This window comes from Salvelinus alpinus, chromosome 3 (genome assembly GCF_045679555.1).
Source record: "Salvelinus alpinus chromosome 3, SLU_Salpinus.1, whole genome shotgun sequence".
In the NCBI taxonomy this organism is placed as follows: domain Eukaryota; kingdom Metazoa; phylum Chordata; class Actinopteri; order Salmoniformes; family Salmonidae; genus Salvelinus; species Salvelinus alpinus.
The window spans coordinates 104720646-104746527 of NC_092088.1; the positions used below are offsets into that span (position 1 = coordinate 104720646).

The window sequence follows — 25882 nt, forward strand, 5'->3', positions numbered from 1 at the left end:
TTTTGGTAGCCTTCCCCAGATCTGTGCCTCGACACAATCCTGTCTCGGACCTCTATGGACAATACCTTCGATCTCGTGACCTAGTTTTTGCTCTGACATGCACTGTCAACTGTGTGACCTTATATAGACAGGTGTGTGCCTTTTCAAATCATGTCCAAACAATAGAATTTAAGACAGGTGGACTCCGATCAAGTTGTAGAAACATCTCAAGGATGATCAATGGATACAGGCCATGAGAAGACGTTGCTCTGTTTTCTTGATATCTCAGTTGACCAGACAGGTCCTACAGGCCCTGATTTTGTAGCACCTGGACTACTGCCCAGTTGTGTGGTCATGTAGAAGGACATAAGTCAATTTCAGTTGGTCCAGAACAGAGCAGCACATATTACACTTAGATATACACGGAGGAAGAATGTCAATGACATGCATGTCAATCTCTCCTGGCTCAAAGTTGAGGAGAGATGGACTGCATCACTATTGGTCTTGTGTGTGAGGTGTTGATGTGTTGAAGGTACAGAACTCTCTGTTCAAGCAGTTGGCTCACAGTTCAGACACTCATTGGTACAACACAAGATATGCAATCCGAGGTCTCTTCACAGTCTCCGGGTACAGATCAGAGGCTGGGAAACGCTCAGTATTAGAGCCGTGACTACATGGAACTCTCTGCCACCCCAGGTAACTCAAACTAGCAATAAAAACACATTCCAAAAAACAGATAAAATAACACCTAACGGCACAACGGGGACTGTGAATAGACACAGCCATTCTATCTATCTGGTATTGTAATGTCTACTGTATTATGTACTGTATTATATAGGTGGGTCACCATGACCGAGTCCTTGGCTTGTTCCAGCAGGAACGGCTTATAGGGCTGGAGCCATCTCCTGTTTCTGAAGCGTGAGGCAGAGGCAGGAGATTATGTAGTCTTATGTAGTGTTATGTAGTGTTAAGTAGTGTTATGTAGTGTTATGTATATTATATTATGCATATTATGTATTTTATATATTTTATGTGTTGTTTTGTTTCCTGTTTGAACCCCAGGAAGAGTAGTAATTGGGGATACAAATAAAATACTAACCTAAAATTGTATGTTGATCGACGGGGAAGCCTGGATTGGTTGACCGGCAGGTGGGTGGGTGTTCAGAAACACAGCGGTTTACTTGTCTTCAACCCTTCTATGCCATAGGAGCATAGGTCACCCACATGACCAAGCAGTTTACCATACTGCATATGTGTTGTTACTGCATGTGGTGGTGATCACGTGTTGATGTCACACAACACAGCAACCAAAATGCATTGTTTCAAAAATGAAAACAAACTGTAAAATCTTCCAGAGTGAAACACCACCATCGTTGTTTAAATAAGAAAACAAACTGTAAAATCATCCGGAGTGAAACACCACCATCGTTGTTTAAATAAGAAAACAAACTGTAAAATCATCCGGAGTGAAACACCACCATCGTTGTTTAAATAAGAAAACAAACTGTAAAATCATCCGGAGTGAAACACCACCATCGTTGTTTAAATAAGAAAACAAACTGTAAAATCATCCGGAGTGAAGCACCACCATCGTTGTTTAAATAAGAAAACAAACTGTAAAATCATCCGGAGTGAAACACCACCATCGTTGTTTAAATAAGAAAACAAACTGTAAAATCATCCGGAGTGAAGCACCACCATCGTTGTTTAAATAAGAAAACAAACTGTAAAATCATCCGGAGTGAAACACCACCATCGTTGTTTAAATAAGAAAACAAAACTGTAAAATCATCCAGAGTGAAACAACACCATCGTTGTTTAAATAAGAAAACAAAACTGTAAAATCATCCAGAGTGGAACACCACCATCGCTGTTTAAATAAGAAAACAAACTGTAAAATCATCCGGAGTGTAACACCACCATCGTTGTTTAAATAAGAAAACAAACTGTAAAATCATCCAGAGTGAAACACCACCATCGTTGTTTAAATAAGAAAACAAACTGTAAAATTATCCAGAGTGGAACACCACCATCGTTGTTTAAATAAGAAAACAAACTGTAAAATCATCCGGAGTGTAACACCACCATCGTTGTTTAAATAAGAAAACAAACTGTAAAATCATCCGGAGTGTAACACCACCATCGTTGTTTAAATAAGAAAACAAACTGTAAAATCATCCGGAGTGTAACACCACCATCGTTGTTTAAATAAGAAAACAAACTGTAAAATCATCCGGAGTGTAACACCACCATCGTTGTTTAAATAAGAAAACAAACTGTGAAATCATCCGGAGTGTAACACCACCATCGTTGTTTAAATAAGAAAACAAACTGTGAAATCATCCGGAGTGTAACACCACCATCGTTGTTTAAATAAGAAAACAAACTGTAAAATCATCCGGAGTGTAACACCACCATCGTTGTTTAAATAAGAAAACAAACTGTAAAATCATCCGGAGTGTAACACCACCATCGTTGTTTAAATAAGAAAACAAACTGTGAAATCATCCGGAGTGTAACACCACCATCGTTGTTTAAATAAGAAAACAAACTGTAAAATCATCCGGAGTGTAACACCACCATCGTTGTTTAAATAAGAAAACAAACTGTGAAATCATCCGGAGTGTAACACCACCATCGTTGTTTAAATAAGAAAACAAACTGTGAAATCATCCGGAGTGTAACACCACCATCGTTGTTTAAATAAGAAAACAAACTGTAAAATCATCCGGAGTGTAACACCACCATCGTTGTTTAAATAAGAAAACAAACTGTAAAATCATCCGGAGTGTAACACCACCATCGTTGTTTAAATAAGAAAACAAACTGTGAAATCATCCGGAGTGTAACACCACCATCGTTGTTTAAATAAGAAAACAAACTGTGAAATCATCCGGAGTGTAACACCACCATCGTTGTTTAAATAAGAAAACAAAACTGTAAAATCATCCGGAGTGTAACACCACCATCGTTGTTTAAATAAGAAAACAAACTGTAAAATCTTCCAAAGTGAAACACCACCATCGTTGTTTCGCACCAGTCTCACTCACTAACTGTCCTTCTCTATTCTGTCCCCGCCTCCAGTGTTCTCTCAGCCAATCATTGGTAAGGCGAAGGGGGGGCTGTTGAAGACCCACTTCCTGCCGCTGATGGAGAAGTTGAGGAAGAAGGCTGCCACCGTACTGCTGGATGAGGAACAAATGAAGGCCGAGGGACGAGGGGAGATGTCTGAGGCTGAACTACTCATCCTGGATGAGTTTACCATCCTGATCAGAGACCTCTACGCCTTTTATCCGCTACTCATCCGCTTTGTAGACTACAACAGGTAACTAGACATTCTACCTCCTCAACCTCATCCGCTTTGTAGACTACAACAGGTAACTAGACATTCTACCTCCTCCTCATCTGCTTTGTAGATTACAACAGGTAACTAGACATTCTACCTCCTCCTCATCTGCTTTGTAGATTACAACAGGTAACTAGACATTCTACCTCCTTATCCGCTTTGTAGACTACAACAGGTAACTAGACATTCTACTTCCTCCTCCTCCATGTTGCTGACTACAACAGGTAACTAGACATTCTACTTCCTCCTCCTCCATGTTGCTGACTAGAACAGGTAACTAGACATTCTACTTCCTCCTCCATGTTGCTGACTAGAACAGGTAACTAGACATTCTACTTCCTCCTCCTCCATGTTGCTGACTACAACAGGTAAAGGACCAGTGGGGTAAAGTGAGAGGACTGGGTGGATCAATAACATAAGTGTTATTTTAAGTTGTTAAGATGTCATGCCAGTTGCTGCTGTTGGTGTGACTGTTTTATCCAACTGAATACTGTAACTAGTTTCTGTTGGTGTGACTGTTTTATCCAACTGAATACTGTAACTTGTTTCTGTTGGTGTGACTGTTTTATCCAAATGAATACTGTAACTAGTTTCTGTTGGTCTGACTGTTTTATCCAACTGAATACTGTAACTAGTTTCTGTTGGTGTGACTGTTTTATCCAACTGAATACTGTAACTTGTTTCTGTTGGTGTGACTGTTTTATCCAACTGAATACTGTAAGTTGTTTCTGTTGGTGTGACTGTTTTATCCAACTGAATACTGTAACTAGTTTCTGTTGGTCTGACTGTTTTATCCAACTGAATGTCCACTGTAACTTGTTTCTGTTGGTGTGACTGTTTTATCCAACTGAATACTGTAACTAGTTTCTGTTGGTGTGACTGTTTTATCCAACTGAATACTGTAACTAGTTTCTGTTGGTGTGACTGTTTTATCCAACTGAATACTGTAACTTGTTTCTGTTGGTGTGACTGTTTTATCCAACTGAATACTGTAACTAGTTTCCGATGTGTTTTTATCTCAGGGCCAAATGGCTGAAAGAATCGAACCCTGAGGCTGAAGAGCTCTTCCGCATGGTAGCAGAGGTCTTCATATTCTGGTCCAAGTCTCATGTAAGCTACACAGAGACAATGTCACATTCCAAGTGTCATGTAAGCTACACAGAGACAATGTCACATTCCAAGTGTCATGTAAGCTACCCAGAGACAATGTCACATATGAATCATCACATCACTGTAACAGTTTCCAGGAAACATGTCATGTCTTAATCCCTCTGTGATAGTTTCTATTGGTCGTCACCAAGGCACTCTGAATGTGCACTCTACACTTATAAAAAAAAGAATAATAATCCTATTAAAATCTCATTCGATTCTAGGAATTCTTCAGCGTTTCTTTCTGAAATAAATACATTTTACATTTGCTTGCCTGGCAGCGAGAACTATAAGACTGTGATGTATCTCTAGAGCGTTCATGTGCGTCTGTTCTTCTCCAAGTCCCCCGTCAGGCTGCAGGCTACATTTGCATAAATCCTTGGCAATATCCAACACTGAAATATTTTATTTCTTCCACGGCAGAATTTTAAACGGGAGGAGCAGAACTTTGTGGTTCAGAATGAGATCAACAATATGTCCTTCCTCATCACAGACACCAAGTCAAAGATGTCCAAGGTAAGTGGTGTTATATAGATGGTACGAGCGTGATTTTTTTTTTTACATTGATATGTACAATTTAGTGTACTATGACTTTATATACCATATATAAGTCAAATAGCTTTGTCCCCCAATATGATGAAGACTGCACAGTAAGTTGTGATGACTGAATATAATTAAATGGATAAGTTGTTCTTGACCTGAGATGTGGCTTGGTGTTCAGATAGAACAAGAAAGGACCCAGTACAGAGCCAGTAGTGAGACATTAAAGAGGACCCAGTACAGAGCCCTGAGGGACACCAGTAGTGAGACATTAAAGAGGACCTAGTACAGAGCCCTGGGGGACACCAGTAGTGATACATTAAAGATGACCTAGTACATAGCCCTGGGGGACACCAGTAGTGATACATTAAAGAGGGCCTAGTACATAGCCCTGGGGGACACCAGTAGTGAGACATTAAAGAGGACCTAGTGCAGAGCCCTGGGGGACACCAGTAGTGAGACATTAAAGAGGACCTAGTGCAGATCCCTGGGGGACACCAGTAGTGAGACCAGGTGGTGCTGCTGACTTGTTGTCTTGTCACCTGGTGTCTCCCCTGTAGGGAGCCGTGTCCGACCAGGAGAGGAAGAAGATGAAGAGGAAGGGCGATCGCTACTCCATGCAGACCAGCCTCATCGTAGCGGCGTTGAAAAGACTACTTCCTGTAGGACTGAATATCTGCGCTCCGGGAGACCAGGAACTGATCGCTCTGGCCAAGATCCGCTTCAGTCAGGTAAATCACTGATGTCTCAGTCAGGTAAATCACTGACGTCTCAGTCAGGTAAATCACTGACGTCTCAGTCAGGTAAATCACTTACGTCTCAGTCAGGTAAATCACTGACGTCTCAGTCAGGTAAATCACTGAAGTCTCAGTCAGGTAAATCACTTATGTCTCAGCCAGGTAAATCACTGTCTCAGTCAGGTAAATCACTGTCTCAGTCAGGTAAATCACTGAAGTATCAGTCAGGTAAATCACTTACGTCTCAGTCAGGTAAATCACTGAAGTATCAGTCAGGTAAATCACTTACGTCTCAGTCAGGTAAATCACTGAAGTCTCAGTCAGGTAAATCACTGAAGTCTCAGTCAGGTAAATCACTGAAGTCTCAGTCAGGTAAATCACTGACGTCTCAGTCAGGTAAATCACTGACGTCTCAGTCAGGTAAATCACTAATGTCTCAGTCAGGTAAATCACTGACGCCTCAGTCAGGTAAATCACTGAAGTCTCAGTCAGGTAAATCACTGACGACTCAGTCAGGTAAATCACTGACGTCTCAGTCAGGTAAATCACTGACGTCTCAGTCAGGTAAATCACTGACGTCTCAGTCAGGTAAATCACTTACGTCTCAGTCAGGTAAATCACTTACGTCTCAGTCAGGTAAATCACTGACGTCTCAGTCAGGTAAATCACTGACGTCTCAGTCAGGTAAATCACTGTCTCAGTCAGGTAAATCACTGACATCTCAGTCAGGTAAATCACTTACGTCTCAGTCAGGTAAATCACTGACGTCTCAGTCAGGTAAATCACTGAAGTCTCAGTCAGGTAAATCACTGACGTCTCAGTCAGGTAAATCACTGACGTCTCAGTCAGGTAAATCACTGTCTCAGTCAGGTAAATCACTGAAGTCTCAGTCAGGTAAATCACTTATGTCTCAGTCAGGTAAATCACTGAAGTCTCAGTCAGGTAAATCACTGACGTCTCAGTCAGGTAAATCACTGACGTCTCAGTCAGGTAAATCACTTACGTCTCAGTCAGGTAAATCACTGAAGTATCAGTCAGGTAAATCACTGAAGTCTCAGTCAGGTAAATCACTTACGTCTCAGTCAGGTAAATCACTGACGTCTCAGTCAGGTAAATCACTGACGTCTCAGTCAGGTAAATCACTGACGTCTCAGTCAGGTAAATCACTGACGTCTCAGTCAGGTAAATCACTTATGTCTCAGCCAGGTAAATCACTGACGTCTCAGTCAGGTAAATCACTGACGTCTCAGTCAGGTAAATCACTGACGTCTCAGTCAGGTAAATCACTGAAGTATCAGTCAGGTAAATCACTTACGTCTCAGTCAGGTAAATCACTGACGTCTCAGTCAGGTAAATCACTTACGTCTCAGTCAGGTAAATCACTGACGTCTCAGTCAGGTAAATCACTGACGTCTCAGTCAGGTAAATCACTGACGTCTCAGTCAGGTAAATTACTTACGTCTCAGTCAGGTAAATCACTGACGTCTCAGTCAGGTAAATCACTTACGTCTCAGTCAGGTAAATCACTGACGTATCAGTCAGGTAAATCACTGACGTATCAGTCAGGTAAATCACTGACGTATCAGTCAGGTAAATCACTGAAGTCTCAGTCAGGTAAATCACTGACGTATCAGTCAGGTAAATCACTGACGTCTCAGTCAGGTAAATCACTGACGTCTCAGTCAGGTAAATCACTGACGTCTCAGTCAGGTAAATCACTGACGTCTCAGTCAGGTAAATCACTGACGTCTCAGTCAGGTAAATCACTGACGTCTCAGTCAGGTAAATCACTGAAGTATCAGTCAGGTAAATCACTGAAGTATCAGTCAGGTAAATCACTGACGTCTCAGTCAGGTAAATCACTGACGTCTCAGTCAGGTAAATCACTGACGTCTCAGTCAGGTAAATCACTGTCTCAGTCAGGTAAATCACTGACGTCTCAGTCAGGTAAATCACTGACGTCTCAGTCAGGTAAATCACTGTCTCAGTCAGGTAAATCACTGTCTCAGTCAGGTAAATCACTGAAGTATCAGTCAGGTAAATCACTAACGTCTCAGTCAGGTAAATCACTGAAGTCTCAGTCAGGTAAATCACTGACGTCTCAGTCAGGTAAATCACTGAAGTATCAGTCAGGTAAATCACTGACGTCTCAGTCAGGTAAATCACTGAAGTCTCAGTCAGGTAAATCACTGACGTCTCAGTCAGGTAAATCACTGACGTCTCAGTCAGGTAAATCACTGACGTCTCAGTCAGGTAAATCACTGTCTCAGTCAGGTAAATCACTGTCTCAGTCAGGTAAATCACTGTCTCAGTCAGGTAAATCACTGACGTCTCAGTCAGGTAAATCACTGAAGTCTCAGTCAGGTAAATGACTTACGTCTCTAATGAAATGGTCAGGTGTCTCACCGGCATTCATTGACTCCCCAGTAAATTGAACAGCCCAGATTCCATGTGCCCCCTGTTTGCTACAGTGAACCCTATGAATCAGCGTTTCTGTGATGTTTTGTCAACAGAAAGACACGGAGGACGAGGTGCGGGAGATCATCAGAAACAACCTGCACCTGCAGGGAAAGGTGACCACTACTCTATTACTGCCTCAGTTGTGACATCATCAGCATGAACCCGTACTCATCTACACCATGCTACAGTATCGTAGTACTATACAGCGTAGTATATACTCATCTACACCATGCTACAGTATCGTAGTACTATACAACGTAGTACATACTCATCTACACCATACTACAGTATTGTAGTACTATACAACATAGTACATACTCATATACACCATGCTACAGTATTGTAGTACTATACAACGTAGTACATACTCATCTACACCATGCTACAGTATTGTAGTACTATACAACGTAGTACATACTCATCTACACCATACTACAGTATTGTAGTACTATACAACATAGTACATACTCATATACACCATGCTACAGTATTGTAGTACTATACAACGTAGTACATACTCATCTACACCATGCTACAGTATTGTAGTACTATACAACGTAGTACATACTCATCTACACCATACTACAGTATTGTAGTACTATACAACATAGTACATACTCATATACACCATGCTACAGTATTGTAGTACTATACAACGTAGTACATACTCATCTACACCATGCTACAGTATCGTAGTACTATACAGCGTAGTATATACTCATCTACACCATGCTACAGTATCGTAGTACTATACAGCGTAGTACATACTAATATACACCATGCTACAGTATTGTAGTACTATACAAAGTAGTACATACTCATCTGCACCATGCTACAGTATTGTAGTACTATACAACGTAGTATATACTCATCTACACAATGCTACAGCATTGTAGTACTATACAACGTAGTACATACTAATATACACCATGCTACAGTATTGTAGTACTATACAAAGTAGTACATACTAATATACACCATGCTACAGTATTGTAGTACTATACAAAGTAGTATATACTAATATACACCATGCTACAGTATTGTAGTACTATACAACGTAGTATATACTCATCTACACAATGCTACAGCATTGTAGTACTATACAACGTAGTACATACTAATATACACCATGCTACAGTATTGTAGTACTATACAAAGTAGTACATACTCATCTACACCATGCTGCAGCATTGTAGTACTATACAACGTAGTACATACTCATCTACACCATGCTACAGTATTGTAGTACTATACAACATAGTACATACTCATCTACACCATGATACAGTATTGTAGTACTATACAACGTAGTACATACTCATCTACACCATGCTCCAGTATTGTAGTACTATACAACATAGTACATACTCATCTACACCATGCTACAGTATTGTAGTACTGTACAACGTAGTACATACTCATCTACACCATGCTACAGTATTGTAGTACTATACAACGTAGTACATACTCATCTACACCATGATACAGTATTATAGTACTGTACAACGTAGTACATACTCATCTACACCATGCTACAGTATTGTAGTACTGTACAACGTAGTACATACTCATATACACCATGATACAGTATTGTAGTACTGTACAGCGTTGTATAAGCTGACTCGGTACTTCACCCAATAAGAGGTCATTTTGGATGAAGTTCAGTATTAGACCTAAAAAGACAAATAGAGGTTTCATTTGTCCTTCATAAACCTGCATGTCCCGTCTCCCTCCATTCCTCCAGTTCACCATCATCTCTCTCTGTCTCTCTGTCTCCATCTCACCGTTCTCTCTGCATGCCTGCATGTCCTGTCCACCGCCACCCTTCCTCCTCCGTCACCATCCTCAGTACCGAGTGTTCCACTTCAAAAAGCTGGTGAAGAAGTTGATCCTAGTGATGAAGTGGATGAAGAGTCAGCAGGCCTCTAAACCTCCGGCCTTAGAGATGCCCGGCGTGCACAAACGTCTGGCTGGCGCCCGCAAGCGCTCTGCCACTATGGAGAGTAGCTACACCCACAGAGCTCCCAGGACCACCCTGGCAGGCATCAAGAAGGCCTCGTCTGTGGATCATGTGATGCATCATGGGCAGGGGCAGGGCAAGGCCCCGGTTAGAGCCACTGATATCCTGGGCACGTCCAGGATTCGAGAGGGCCACCTGGGGGCCTTAGGGCAGAGCCTGTATGGGTGTAATACTGCGTTGGTGGGTAACCCATGATCCTCACAACCTTAACCCTTAACCTGTTCCCAGATATGTTCATCTAATCAATTAATAAAGATAAATTTCAGAAAGGCAGAAAGTTAAAATTACAGGTCCATTATGATATTCTGAGAGAGCAAGTGGGCATATTTTTTTTTTTTTAATATATATTTTACCTTTATTTAACTAGGCAAGTCAGTTAAGAACAAATTCTTATTTTCAATGACGGCCTACCGGGGAACAGTGGGTTAACTGCCTTGTTCAGGGGCAGAACGACAGATTTATACCTTGTCAGCTCAGGGATTCGATCCAGCAACCTTTCCGGTTACTGGCCCAACCTCTAGGCTACCCTGCCGCCACGATATATAACAATGCCATTATGATATTCTGAGAAAGCAAGTTGGTGTATATAACAAGGCCATTATGATATTCAGAGAGAGCAAGTCGGCGTATATAACAAGGCCATTATGATATTCAGAGAGAGCAAGTCGGTGTATATAACAAGGCCATTATGATATTCAGAGAGATCAAGTCGGCGTATATAACAAGGCCATTATGATATTCAGAGAGATCAAGTTGGTGTATATAACAAGGACATTATGATATTCAGAGAGATCACGTTGGTGTATATAACAAGGCCATTATGATATTCAGAGAGATCAAGTCGGCGTATATAACAAGGACATTATGATATTCAGAGAGATCACGTTGGCGTATATAACAAGGCCATTAGAAAATGCCAGACGAGCTCAGTCTTCTAACTCGATCACTAATAATCAGAATAATTCAAAAAGTGCTCTTCTCGACCATTGATGGACTGATAAATCCCCGGAAAACCTATGTGAACTTTCCTCCACATCTAAATGTGATGAGTTGGCGGCATATTTCAGAGATGAGATAACTAACATTAGGCTGGGTATCAGTCGAGCAAGAACTCGTGAGAAGTTTGATATGAGCCCTAGTCTAACACTCAAAGGCACGATGGATTTATATTCCCCGGGTTGACACAGACACGCTCAGGAAAGTGATATCACAACTTCTACCTGCCTTCTCGATCCTATCCCCACCACCTTCTTCAAAAACAAATTACCTATCTGAAGAAGTGCAAGCTATTGTTAATCCCTCCTCGTTCATATGCACTTTCCCCACTGCACTCAAAACCTGTCATGGTGAAACGCCCTTCTTAGGAAAAGTCATCTAGATTTTTTTTCAGCTCTTAGCAATTTTCAGCCAATCTCCAACCTTCCATTCTTACGCAACATTCTGGGGAAAATTGGTTTTCAAACAGCTGAATTATTTCTTAAGTGCCAACTGTATTTTTGAATAATTCCAATCAGGTTTTGGTGCCCACTACAGCACAGAGGCAGCCTTAGTTCAAGTGGTAAATGATCTTAGAGCCGACACAGATGCCAAACAGCTCTCTGTCCTTGTACTCTTAATTGCTGCATTCGACACTGTCGACCGTGGTTTCCTTCTGGACAGACTGGAGAGATTGGTTTGACCTCTCTGGTTCAGGAGAGGATGGTTTGACCTCTCTGGTTCAGGAGAGGATGGTTTGACCTCTCTGGTTCAGGAGAGGATGGTTTGACCTCTCTGGTTCAGGAGAGGATGGTTTGACCTATCTGGTTCAGGAGAGGATGGTTTGACCTCTCTGGTTCAGGAGAGGTTGGTTTGACCTCTCTGGTTCAGGAGAGGATGGTTTGATCTCTCTGGTCCAGGAGAGGTTGGTTTGACCTCTCTGGTTCAGGAGAGGATGGTTTGACCTCTCTGGTTCAGGAGGGGATGGTTTGACCTCTCTGGTTCAGGAGGGGATGGTTTGACCTCTCTGGTTCAGGAGAGGATGGTTTGACCTCTCTGGTTCAGGAGAGGATGGTTTGACCTCTCTGGTTCAGGAGAGGATGGTTTGACCTCTCTGGTTCAGGAGAGGTTGGTTTGACCTCTCTGGTTCAGGAGAGGATGGTTTGATCTCTCTGGTCCAGGAGAGGTTGGTTTGACCTCTCTGGTTCAGGAGAGGATGGTTTGACCTCTCTGGTTCAGGAGAGGATGGTTTGATCTCTCTGGTTCAGGAGAGGTTGGTTTGACCTCTCTGGTTCAGGAGAGGTTGGTTTGACCTCTCTGGTTCAGGAGAGGATGGTTTGACCTCTCTGGTTCAGGAGAGGATGGTTTGATCTCTCTGGTCCAGGAGAGGTTGGTTTGACCTCTCTGGTTCAGGAGTGGATGGTTTGACCTCTCTGGTTCAGAAGGGGATGGTTTGACCTCTCTGGTTCAGGAGGGGATGGTTTGACCTCTCTGGTTCAGGAGAGGATGGTTTGACCTCTCTGGTTCAGGAGAGGATGGTTTGACCTCTCTGGTTCAGGAGAGGTTGGTTTGACCTCTCTGGTCCAGGAGAGTTTGGTTTGACCTCTCCGGTCCAGTTCTAAATTGGTTAAGGACCGATTTAACCGGTCAAGAGTTTTTTTTTGTCACCCTTGGTGAACACAATACATAATACATCATGTGGCGTTCCACAAGGTTCAGTTTTGGGTCCGGTACTGTTCGGGTTATATATGTTACCCCATGGCAGCATTATCTGTCCAGTACTGTTCAGTTTATATATGTTACCCCATGGCAGCATTATCTGTCCAGTACTGTTCAGTTTATATATGTTACCCCTTGGCAGCATTATCAATATGGTACTGTTCAGTTTATATATGTTACACCCTTGGCAGCATTATCAGTCTGGTACTGTTCAGTTTATATATGTTACCCCTTGGCAGCATTATCAGTCCGGTACTGTTCAGTTTATATATGTTACCCCTTGGCAGCATTATCAGTCCGGTACTGTTCAGTTTATATATGTTACCCCTTGGCAGCATTATCAGTCCGGTACTGTTCAGTTTATATATGTTACCCCTTGGCAGCATTATCAGTACGGTACTGTTCAGGTTATATATGTTACCCCTTGGCAGCATTATCAGTCCGGTACTGTTCAGTTTATATATGTTACCCCTTGGCAGCATTATCAGTCCGGTACTGTTCAGTTTATATATGTTACCCCTTGGCAGCATTATCAGTCCGGTACTGTTCAGGTTATATATGTTACCCCTTGGCAGCATTATCAGTCCAGTACTGTTCAGTTTATATATGTTACCCCTTGGCAGCATTATCAGTCCGGTACTGTTCGGGTTATATATATTACCCCTTTGCAGCATTATCAGTCCGGTACTGTTCGGGTTATATATGTTACCCCGTGGCAGCATTATCAGTCCGGTACTGTTCAGTTTATATATATTACCCCTTAGCAGCATTATCAGTCCGGTACTGTTCAGTTTATATATGTTACCCCTTGGCAGCATTATCAGTCCGGTACTGTTCAGTTTATATATGTTACCCCTTGGCAGGATTATCAGTCCAGTACTTTTCAGTTTATATATGTTACCCCTTGGCAGCATTATCAGTCCGGTACTGTTCAGTTTATATATATTACCCCTTGGCAGCATTATCAATCTTGTACTGTTCAGTTTATATATGTTACCCCTTGGCAGCATGATCAGTCCAGTACTGTTCGGGTTATATATGTTACCCCTTGGCAGCATTATCAGTCCAGTACTGTTCAGTTTATATATGTTACCCATTGGCAGCATTATCAGTCCAGTACTGTTCAGTTTATATATGTTACCCCTTAGCAGCATTATCAGTCCGGTACTGTTCGGGTTATATATGTTACCCCGTGGCAGCATTATTAGTCCGGTACTGTTCGGGTTATATATGTTACCCAGTGGCAGCATTATCAGTTCGGTACTGTTCGGGTTATATATGTTACCCCGTGGCAGCATTATCAGTCCGGTACTGTTCGGGTTATATATGTTACCCCTTAGCAGCATTATCAGTCCGGTACTGTTCGGGTTATATATGTTACCCCTTGGCAGCATTATCAGTCCGGTACTGTTCGGGTTATATATGTTACCCCTTGGCAGCATTATCAGTCCGGTACTGTTCGGGTTATATATGTTACCCCGTGGCAGCATTATCAGTCCGGTACTGTTCAGTTTATATATGTTACCCCTTGGCAGCATTATCAGTCCAGTACTGTTCAGTTTATATATGTTACCCCTTAGCAGCATTATCAGTCCGGTACTGTTCAGTTTATATATGTTACCCCTTAGCAGCATTATCAGTCCGGTACTGTTCGGGTTATATATGTTACCCCTTGGCAGCATTATCAATCCGGTACTGTTCAGTTTATATATGTTACCCCGTGGCAGCATTATCAGTCCGGTACTGTTCAGTTTATATATGTTACCCCGTGGCAGCATTATCAGTCCGGTACTGTTCAGTTTATATATATTACCCGTTGGCAGCATTATCAATCCGGTACTGTTCAGTTTATATATGTTACCCCTTGGCAGCATTATCAGTCCAGTACTGTTCAGTTTATATATGTTACCCCTTGGCAGCATTATCAGTCCGGTACTGTTCAGTTTATATATGTTACCCCTTGGCAGCATTATCAGTCCGGTACTGTTCAGTTTATATATGTTACCCCTTGGCAGCATTATCAGTCCGGTACTGTTCAGGTTATATATGTTACCCCTTGGCAGCATTATCAGTCCAGTACTGTTCAGTTTATATATGTTACCCCTTGGCAGCATTATCAGTCCGGTACTGTTCGGGTTATATATATTACCCCTTTGCAGCATTATCAGTCCGGTACTGTTCGGGTTATATATGTTACCCCGTGGCAGCATTATCAGTCCGGTACTGGTCGGGTTATATATGTTACCCCTTGGCAGCATTATCAGTCCGGTACTGGTCAGTTTATATATGTTACCCCGTGGCAGCATTATCAGTCCGGTACTGTTCGGGTTATATATATTACCCCGTGGCAGCATTATCAGTCCGGTACTGGTCGGGTTATATATGTTACCCCTTGGCAGCATTATCAGTCCGGTACTGTTCAGTTTATATATGTTACCCCTTGGCAGCATTATCAGTCCGGTACTGTTCAGTTTATATATATTACCCCTTAGCAGCATTATCAGTCCGGTACTGTTCAGTTTATATATGTTACCCCTTGGCAGCATTATCAGTCCGGTACTGTTCAGTTTATATATATTACCCCTTAGCAGCATTATCAGTCCGGTACTGTTCAGTTTATATATGTTACCCCTTGGCAGCATTATCAGTCCGGTACTGTTCAGGTTATATATGTTACCCCTTGGCAGCATTATCAATCCGGTACTGTTCAGTTTATATATGTTACCCCGTGGCAGCATTATCAGTCCGGTATTGTTCAGTTTATATATGTTACCCCGTGGCAGCATTATCAGTCCGGTACTGTTCAGTTTATATATATTACCCCTTGGCAGCATTATCAATCTGGTACTGTTCAGTTTATATATGTTACCCCTTGGCAGGATTATCAGTCCAGTACTGTTCAGTTTATATATGTTACCCCTTGGCAGCATTATCAGTCCGGTACTGTTCAGTTTATATATATTACCCCTTGGCAGCATTATCAATCTTGTACTGTTCAGTTTATATATGTTACCCCTTGGCAGCATTATCAGTCCAGTACTGTTCGGGTTATATATGTTACCCCTTGGCAGCATTATCAGTCCAGTACTGTTCAGTTTATATATGTTACCCATTGGCAGCATTATCAGTCCAGTACTGTTCAGTTTATATATGTTACCCCTTAGCAGCATTATCAGTCCGGTACTGTTCGGGTTATATATGTTACCCCGTGGCAGCATTATCAGTCCGGTACTGTTCGGGTTATATATGTTACCCAGTGGCAGCATTATCAGTCCGGTACTGTTCGGGTTATATATGTTACCCCGTGGCAGCATTATCAGTCCGGTACTGTTCGGGTTATATATGTTACCCAGTGGCAGCATTATCAGTTCGGTACTGTTCGGGTTATATATGTTACCCCGTGGCAGCATTATCAGTCCGGTACTGTTCGGGTTATATATGTTACCCCTTAGCAGCATTATCAGTCCGGTACTGTTCGGGTTATATATGTTACCCCTTGGCAGCATTATCAGTCCGGTACTGTTCGGGTTATATATGTTACCCCTTGGCAGCATTATCAGTCCGGTACTGTTCGGGTTATATATGTTACCCCTTGGCAGCATTATCAGTCCGGTACTGTTCGGGTTATATATGTTACCCCGTGGCAGCATTATCAGTCCGGTACTGTTCAGTTTATATATGTTACCCCTTGGCAGCATTATCAGTCCAGTACTGTTCAGTTTATATATGTTACCCCTTAGCAGCATTATCAGTCCGGTACTGTTCAGTTTATATATGTTACCCCTTAGCAGCATTATCAGTCCGGTACTGTTCGGGTTATATATGTTACCCCTTGGCAGCATTATCAATCCGGTACTGTTTAGTTTATATATGTTACCCCGTGGCAGCATTATCAGTCCGGTACTGTTCAGTTTATATATGTTACCCCGTGGCAGCATTATCAGTCCGGTACTGTTCAGTTTATATATATTACCCGTTGGCAGCATTATCAATCTGGTACTGTTCAGTTTATATATGTTACCCCTTGGCAGCATTATCAGTCCAGTACTGTTCAGTTTATATATGTTACCCCTTGGCAGCATTATCAGTCCGGTACTGTTCAGTTTATATATGTTACCCCTTGGCAGCATTATCAGTCCGGTACTGTTCAGTTTATATATGTTACCCCTTGGCAGCATTATCAGTCCGGTACTGTTCAGGTTATATATGTTACCCCTTGGCAGCATTATCAGTCCAGTACTGTTCAGTTTATATATGTTACCCCTTGGCAGCATTATCAGTCCGGTACTGTTCGGGTTATATATATTACCCCTTTGCAGCATTATCAGTCCGGTACTGTTCGGGTTATATATGTTACCCCGTGGCAGCATTATCAGTCCGGTACTGGTCGGGTTATATATGTTACCCCTTGGCAGCATTATCAGTCCGGTACTGGTCAGTTTATATATGTTACCCCGTGGCAGCATTATCAGTCCGGTACTGTTCGGGTTATATATATTACCCCGTGGCAGCATTATCAGTCCGGTACTGGTCGGGTTATATATGTTACCCCTTGGCAGCATTATCAGTCCGGTACTGTTCAGTTTATATATGTTACCCCTTGGCAGCATTATCAGTCCGGTACTGTTCAGTTTATATATATTACCCCTTAGCAGCATTATCAGTCCGGTACTGTTCAGTTTATATATGTTACCCCTTGGCAGCATTATCAGTCCGGTACTGTTCAGTTTATATATATTACCCCTTAGCAGCATTATCAGTCCGGTACTGTTCAGTTTATATATGTTACCCCTTGGCAGCATTATCAGTCCGGTACTGTTCAGGTTATATATGTTACCCCTTGGCAGCATTATCAATCCGGTACTGTTCAGTTTATATATGTTACCCCGTGGCAGCATTATCAGTCCGGTATTGTTCAGTTTATATATGTTACCCCGTGGCAGCATTATCAGTCCGGTACTGTTCAGTTTATATATATTACCCCTTGGCAGCATTATCAATCTGGTACTGTTCAGTTTATATATGTTACCCCTTGGCAGGATTATCAGTCCAGTACTGTTCAGTTTATATATGTTACCCCTTGGCAGCATTATCAGTCCGGTACTGTTCAGTTTATATATATTACCCCTTGGCAGCATTATCAATCTTGTACTGTTCAGTTTATATATGTTACCCCTTGGCAGCATTATCAGTCCAGTACTGTTCGGGTTATATATGTTACCCCTTGGCAGCATTATCAGTCCAGTACTGTTCAGTTTATATATGTTACCCATTGGCAGCATTATCAGTCCAGTACTGTTCAGTTTATATATGTTACCCCTTAGCAGCATTATCAGTCCGGTACTGTTCGGGTTATATATGTTACCCCGTGGCAGCATTATCAGTCCGGTACTGTTCGGGTTATATATGTTACCCAGTGGCAGCATTATCAGTCCGGTACTGTTCGGGTTATATATGTTACCCCGTGGCAGCATTATCAGTCCGGTACTGTTCGGGTTATATATGTTACCCCTTAGCAGCATTATCAGTCCGGTACTGTTCGGGTTATATATGTTACCCCTTGGCAGCATTATCAGTCCGGTACTGTTCGGGTTATATATGTTACCCCGTGGCAGCATTATCAGTCCGGTACTGTTCAGTTTATATATGTTACCCCTTGGCAGCATTATCAGTCCAGTACTGTTCAGTTTATATATGTTACCCCTTAGCAGCATTATCAGTCCGGTACTGTTCAGTTTATATATGTTACCCCTTAGCAGCATTATCAGTCCGGTACTGTTCGGGTTATATATGTTACCCCTTGGCAGCATTATCAATCCGGTACTGTTCAGTTTATATATGTTGCCCCGTGGCAGCATTATCAGTCCGGTACTGTTCAGTTTATATATGTTACCCCGTGGCAGCATTATCAGTCCGGTACTGTTCAGTTTATATATATTACCCCTTGGCAGCATTATCAATCTGGTACTGTTCAGTTTATATATGTTACCCCTTGGCAGCATTATCAGTCCAGTACTGTTCAGTTTATATATGTTACCCCTTGGCAGCATTATCAGTCCGGTACTGTTCAGTTTATATATATTACCCCTTGGCAGCATTATCAATCTTGTACTGTTCAGTTTATATATGTTACCCATTGGCAGCATTATCAGTCCAGTACTGTTCAGTTTATATATGTTACCCCTTAGCAGCATTATCAGTCCGGTACTGTTCGGGTTATATATGTTACCCCGTGGCAGCATTATCAGTCCGGTACTGTTCGGGTTATATATGTTACCCAGTGGCAGCATTATCAGTCCGGTACTGTTCGGGTTATATATGTTACCCCGTGGCAGCATTATCAGTCCGGTACTGTTCGGGTTATATATGTTACCCCTTAGCAGCATTATCAGTCCGGTACTGTTCGGGTTATATATGTTACCCCTTGGCAGCATTATCAGTCCGGTACTGTTCGGGTTATATATGTTACCCCTTGGCAGCATTATCAGTCCGGTACTGTTCGGGTTATATATGTTACCCCGTGGCAGCATTATCAGTCCGGTACTGTTCAGTTTATATATGTTACCCCTTGGCAGCATTATCAGTCCAGTACTGTTCAGTTTATATATGTTACCCCTTAGCAGCATTATCAGTCCGGTACTGTTCGGGTTATATATGTTACCCCTTAGCAGCATTATCAGTCCGGTACTGTTCGGGTTATATATGTTACCCCGTGGCAGCATTATCAGTCCGGTACTGTTCGGGTTATATATGTTACCCTGTGGCAGCATTATCAGTCCGGTACTGTTCGGGTTATATATGTTACCCCGTGGCAGCATTATCAGTCCGGTACTGTTCGGGTTATATATGTTACCCCTTAGCAGCATTATCAGTCCGGTACTGTTCGGGTTATATATGTTACCCCTTGGCAGCATTATCAGTCCGGTACTGTTCGGGTTATATATGTTACCCCTTGGCAGCATTATCAGTCCGGTACTGTTCGGGTTATATATGTTACCCCGTGGCAGCATTATCAGTCCGGTACTGTTCAGTTTATATATGTCACCCCTTGGCAGCATTATCAGTCCAGTACTGTTCAGTTTATATATGTTACCCCTTAGCAGCATTATCAGTCCGGTACTGTTCAGTTTATATATGTTACCCCTTAGCAGCATTATCAGTCCGGTACTGTTCAGTTTATATATGTTACCCCTTAGCAGCATTATCAGTCCGGTACTGTTCGGGTTATATATGTTACCCCTTGGCAGCATTATCAATCCGGTACTGTTCAGTTTATATATGTTGCCCCGTGGCAGCATTATCAGTCCGGTACTGTTCAGTTTATATATGTTACCCCGTGGCAGCATTATCAGTCCGGTACTGTTCAGTTTATATATATTACCCCTTGGCAGCATTATCAATCTGGTACTGTTCAGTTTATATATGTTACCCCTTGGCAGCATTATCAGTCCAGTACTGTTCAGTTTATATATGTTACCCCTTGGCAGCATTATCAGTCCGGTACTGTTCAGTTTATATATATTACCCCTTGGCAGCATTATCAATCTTGTACTGTTCAGTTTATATATGTTACCCATTGGCAGCATTATCAGTCCAGTACTGTTCAGTTTATATATGTTACCCCTTAGCAGCATTATCAGTCCGGTACTGTTCGGGTTATATATGTTACCCCGTGGCAGCATTATCAGTCCGGTACTGTTCGGGTTATATATGTTACCCAGTGGCAGCATTATCAGTCCGGTACTGTTCGGGTTATATATGTTACCCCGTGGCAGCATTATCAGTCCGGTACTGTTCGGGTTATATATGTTACCCCTTAGCAGCATTATCAGTCCGGTACTGTTCGGGTTATATATGTTACCCCTTGGCAGCATTATCAGTCCGGTACTGTTCGGGTTATATATGTTACCCCTTGGCAGCATTATCAGTCCGGTACTGTTCGGGTTATATATGTTACCCCGTGGCAGCATTATCAGTCCGGTACTGTTCAGTTTATATATGTTACCCCTTGGCAGCATTATCAGTCCAGTACTGTTCAGTTTATATATGTTACCCCTTAGCAGCATTATCAGTCCGGTACTGTTCGGGTTATATATGTTACCCCTTAGCAGCATTATCAGTCCGGTACTGTTCGGGTTATATATGTTACCCCGTGGCAGCATTATCAGTCCGGTACTGTTCGGGTTATATATGTTACCCTGTGGCAGCATTATCAGTCCGGTACTGTTCGGGTTATATATGTTACCCCGTGGCAGCATTATCAGTCCGGTACTGTTCGGGTTATATATGTTACCCCTTAGCAGCATTATCAGTCCGGTACTGTTCGGGTTATATATGTTACCCCTTGGCAGCATTATCAGTCCGGTACTGTTCGGGTTATATATGTTACCCCTTGGCAGCATTATCAGTCCGGTACTGTTCGGGTTATATATGTTACCCCGTGGCAGCATTATCAGTCCGGTACTGTTCAGTTTATATATGTCACCCCTTGGCAGCATTATCAGTCCAGTACTGTTCAGTTTATATATGTTACCCCTTAGCAGCATTATCAGTCCGGTACTGTTCAGTTTATATATATATATTACCCCTTGGCAGCATTATCAGTCCGGTACTGTTCAGTTTATATATGTTACCCCATGGCAGCATTATCAGTCCGGTACTGTTCAGTTTATATATGTTACCCCTTGGCAGCATTATCAGTCCAGTACTGTTCCGTTTATATATGTTACCCCTTAGCAGCATTATCAGTCCGGTACTGTTCAGTTTATATATGTTACCCCTTAGCAGCATTATCAGTCCGGTACTGTTCAGTTTATATATGTTACCCCTTAGCAGCATTATCAGTCCGGTACTGTTCAGTTTATATATGTTACCCCTTAGCAGCATTATCAGTCCGGTACTGTTCAGTTTATATATGTTACCCCTTAGCAGCATTATCAGTCCAGTACTGTTCAGTTTATATATGTTACACCTTGGCAGCATTATCAGTTCGATACTGTTCAGTTTATATATGTTACACCCTTGGCAGCATTATCAGTCCGGTACTGTTCAGTTTATATATGTTACCCCTTGGCAGCATTATCAGTCCGGTACTGTTCAGGTTATATATGTTACCCCTTGGCAGCATTATCAGTCCAGTACTGTTCAGTTTATATATGTTACCCCTTAGCAGCATTATCAGTCCGGTACTGTTCAGTTTATATATGTTACCCCTTGGCAGCATTATCAGTCCGGTACTGTTCAGTTTATATATGTTACCCCTTGGCAGCATTATCTGAAAGCACAGCATTGATTTTCACTGCTACACAGACGATACACAACTTTATATTTCTCTGTCACCAGAAGATTTTATGTCCACGGATAAATGATTAGACTGTATTATTGATTTAAATACTTGGATGGCTCACATCTTCCTCCAGCTCGAGGTACTTATTTTTGAAGCCAAAACACAGAGAGAGAATATGGCCTCACGTTTTAATTTACGGGCTATTAACATAAAACACCAGGTAAAAAAAACCTAGTTGTTATTTTAGAATCTGAACTCAATTTCTAATCACATTAGGAATGGGACCAAAATAGCTTTTCTACCACCTGAGGAACATTGCCAAGGTGTGACTGTTTCTCTCTCAGGCGGATACAGAGAGACTCATCCATGCTTTTATTACAATCAGACTGATACAGAGAGACTCATCCATGCTTTTATTACACGCAGGCTTGACTACTGTAATGCTCTCCTGTCTGGTCTACCCAAGAATGCCATTTGTCAACTGCATAACATACAGAATGCTGCAGGGTGGGTACTGACCAAGACCAGACAGAGAACACATTACACCGGTTTTAAGGTCTCTGTACTGGCTGCCTGTCAGTTTTAGAATTAATTTAAAGATTCTTCTATTGGTTTTTAAATCAATCCACAATTGTGCACCCCAATACATGTCAGACATGCTTTTAAGTTATGTACCCAGTAGGTCCCTCAGGTCCTCTGGCCTTTTAACTATCCCAAAGCCTAGGACCAAGAGGCATGGAGAGACAGTCTTTAGTTACTATGCCCCCAGCCTTTAGTTACTATGCCCCCAGCCTTTAGTTACTATGCCCCCAGCCTTTAGTTACTATGCCCCCAGCCTTTAGTTACTATGCCCCCAGCCTTTAGTTACTATGCCCCCAGCCTTTAGTTACTATGCCCCCAGCCTTTAGTTACTATGCCCCCAGCCTTTAGTTACTATGCCCCCAGCCTCTAGTTACTATGCCCCCAGCCTCTAGTTACTATGCCCCCAGCCTTTAGTTACTATGCCCCCAGCCTTTAGTTACTATGCCCCCAGCCTCTGGAATAGCTGCCAGAGAACCTGAGGGGGGCCAAGAGGCATGGAGAGGCTGCCTGTAGTTACTATGCCCCCAGCCTTTAGTTACTATGCCCCCAGCCTCTGGAACAGCCTGCCAGAGGACCTGAGGGGGGCTGAAACTGTGGACATATTTAAAATAGATCTTAAAACACACCTTTTTAACTTTGCCTTTTCCTCAGGGTGTTTTTTACTCGTTCAGTTTTTGTTATTCTTTAGTTTTTTATCCTCCGTTTTTTTTTCATATTTTTTATCCTCCGTTTTTTTCTTCCTGTGAAGCCACATTGTGTTGCATTCCATATCTAAAATGTGCCGTGTAAATAAAGCTTGATTTGATTCGATTCGTGCTGAAAAGCCAACTCCTATTTTTTGGTATGCCAACGACTATAGGAGTTGGAACGGAAACCCCAAAACAGGTACCAGGTTAACGAACCCTCACAGTGAAATCACGTAGCTTTGCTTAGACCTCAGACATGCTTAAACTTCCTGTTTCTCCTCCAATAATGTATTCTCTCTCTCTCTGTGTGTAGCTGGAGGACCCTGCTATCCGCTGGCAGATGGCTCTGTATAAGGACCTTCCTAACAGGAGTGAGGACACGTCAGACCCAGAGAAGACTGTAGAGAGAGTCCTGGACATCGCTCTCGTCCTCTTCTATCTAGACCAGGTGGGTTCTGGGAAACATCAGGGTCATGTTCATTTAGGGCATGCAATGGAAAACGTTTTCAAAATGTTAAGTAACAGAAAACCAGGCAGTCCGTCCCTATTTCTGCCTGTTTTCTTTGGTTTTCGTCACTTTTTAAAACGTTAAGCAACAGAAAACCAGGCAGTCCGTCCCTATTTCTGCCTGTTTTCTTTGGTTTTCGTCACTTTTTAAAACGTTAAGCAACAGAAAACCAGGCAGTCCGTCCCTATTTCTGCCTATTTTCTTTGGTTTATTGTCACTTTTTAAAACGTTTTGTCATAGAAAAACTAAAGTCCCTGTTTCAGTCAGTTTTTTTTTCAGTTTGGTGCCTATTGAACATGACCCGGGTCTGAAGTCGTCTCACTATTATGTTAGAAACCGTCCAAAGGAAAGTACTTTTGGGGACAACATTGGTATGTTATGACGGTGTGCCCTTTCCTGCAGAGCTGAGGGTCATTTCCATCTCAGCAAAAGGAAGCTTAAATATCCTCATAAAGAATATGTGGTCAATTTTTTTTGGTTTACAGTTATATGGTTTGACCCCTAGCGTGTTATCCCAGATTTCTCAATGGATATTTGGTTAACTCTGAAGTCCTGTTAGAAATTAGTTTGAGTTGTGTGAATTGGTAATGTTATGCCCCTCCCTTTCCTTTGAGTTGTGTGAATTGGTAACGTTATGCCCCTCCCTTTCCTTTGAGTTGTGTGAATTGGTAACGTTATGCCCCTCCCTTTCCTTTGAGTTGTGTGAATTGGTAACGTTATGCCCCTCCCTTTCCTTTGAGATGTGTGAATTGGTAACGTTATGCCCCTCCCTTTCCTTTGAGATGTGTGAATTGGTAACGTTATGCCCCTCCCTTTCCTTTGAGATGTGTGAATTGGTAACGTTATGCCCCTCCCTTTCCTTTGAGTTGTGTGAATTGGTAACGTTATGCCCCTCCCTTTCCTTTGAGATGTGTGAATTGGTAACGTTATGCCCCTCCCTTTCCTTTGAGTTGTGTGAATTGGTGACGTTATGCCCCTCCCTTTCCTTTGAGATGTGTGAATTGGTAACGTTATGCCCCTCCCTTTCCTTTGAGTTGTGTGAATTGGTAACGTTATGCCCCTCCCTTTCCTTTGAGTTGTGTGAATTGGTAACGTTATGCCCCTCCCTTTCCTTTGAGTTGTGTGAATTGGTAACGTTATGCCCCTCCCTTTCCTTTGAGTTGTGTGAATTGGTGACGTTATGCCCCTCCCTTTCCTTTGAGTTGTGTGAATTGGTAACGTTATGCCCCTCCCTTTCCTTTGAGTTGTGTGAATTGGTAACGTTATGCCCCTCCCTTTCCTTTGAGATGTGTGAATTGGTGACGTTATGCCCCTCCCTTTCCTTTGAGTTGTGTGAATTGGTGACGTTATGCCCCTCCCTTTCCTTTGAGTTGTGTGAATTGGTAACGTTATGCCCCTCCCTTTCCTTTGAGTTGTGTGAATTGGTAACGTTATGCCCCTCCCTTTCCTTTGAGTTGTGTGAATTGGTAACGTTATGCCCCTCCCTTTCCTTTGAGATGTGTGAATTGGTGACGTTATGCCCCTCCCTTTCCTTTGAGTTGTGTGAATTGGTAACGTTATGCCCCTCCCTTTCCTTTGAGTTGTGTGAATTGGTAACGTTATGCCCCTCCTCTTCCTGTAGGTGGAACATCCACAAAGGAGTAAGAAGGCTGTGTGGCACAAGCTGCTCTCTAAACAGAGGAAGAGGGCTGTAGTGGCCTGTTTCAGAATGGCTCCGTTGTATAACCTACCCAGGTACACATGCCTTACCTAACTAACCCTAACCTACCCAGGTACACACGCCTTACCTAACTAACCCTAACCTACCCAGGTACACATGCCTTACCTAACTAACCCTAACCTACCCAGGTACACATGCCTTACCTAACTAACCCTAACCTACCCAGGTACACACG

At 42.4% G+C, this 25882-nt stretch overlaps 1 protein-coding gene across 6 annotated transcripts in view; it reads left to right on the forward strand.

The window, feature by feature from the left end:
• The window catches only part of LOC139571652 (ryanodine receptor 2-like), a 216717-nt gene that overhangs the window by 125090 nt on the left and 65745 nt on the right, over nt 1-25882 (forward strand). For all 6 annotated transcript variants that reach the window (XM_071394720.1, XM_071394716.1, XM_071394717.1 and 3 more), the window contains 7 exons: nt 3064-3304; nt 4348-4435; nt 4898-4990; nt 5575-5745; nt 8265-8324; nt 23793-23927; nt 25609-25721. In XM_071394720.1, coding sequence (XP_071250821.1) covers nt 3064-3304; nt 4348-4435; nt 4898-4990; nt 5575-5745; nt 8265-8324; nt 23793-23927; nt 25609-25721 — 901 coding nt within the window. The remainder of the gene's footprint in view (nt 1-3063; nt 3305-4347; nt 4436-4897; nt 4991-5574; nt 5746-8264; nt 8325-23792; nt 23928-25608; nt 25722-25882) is intronic.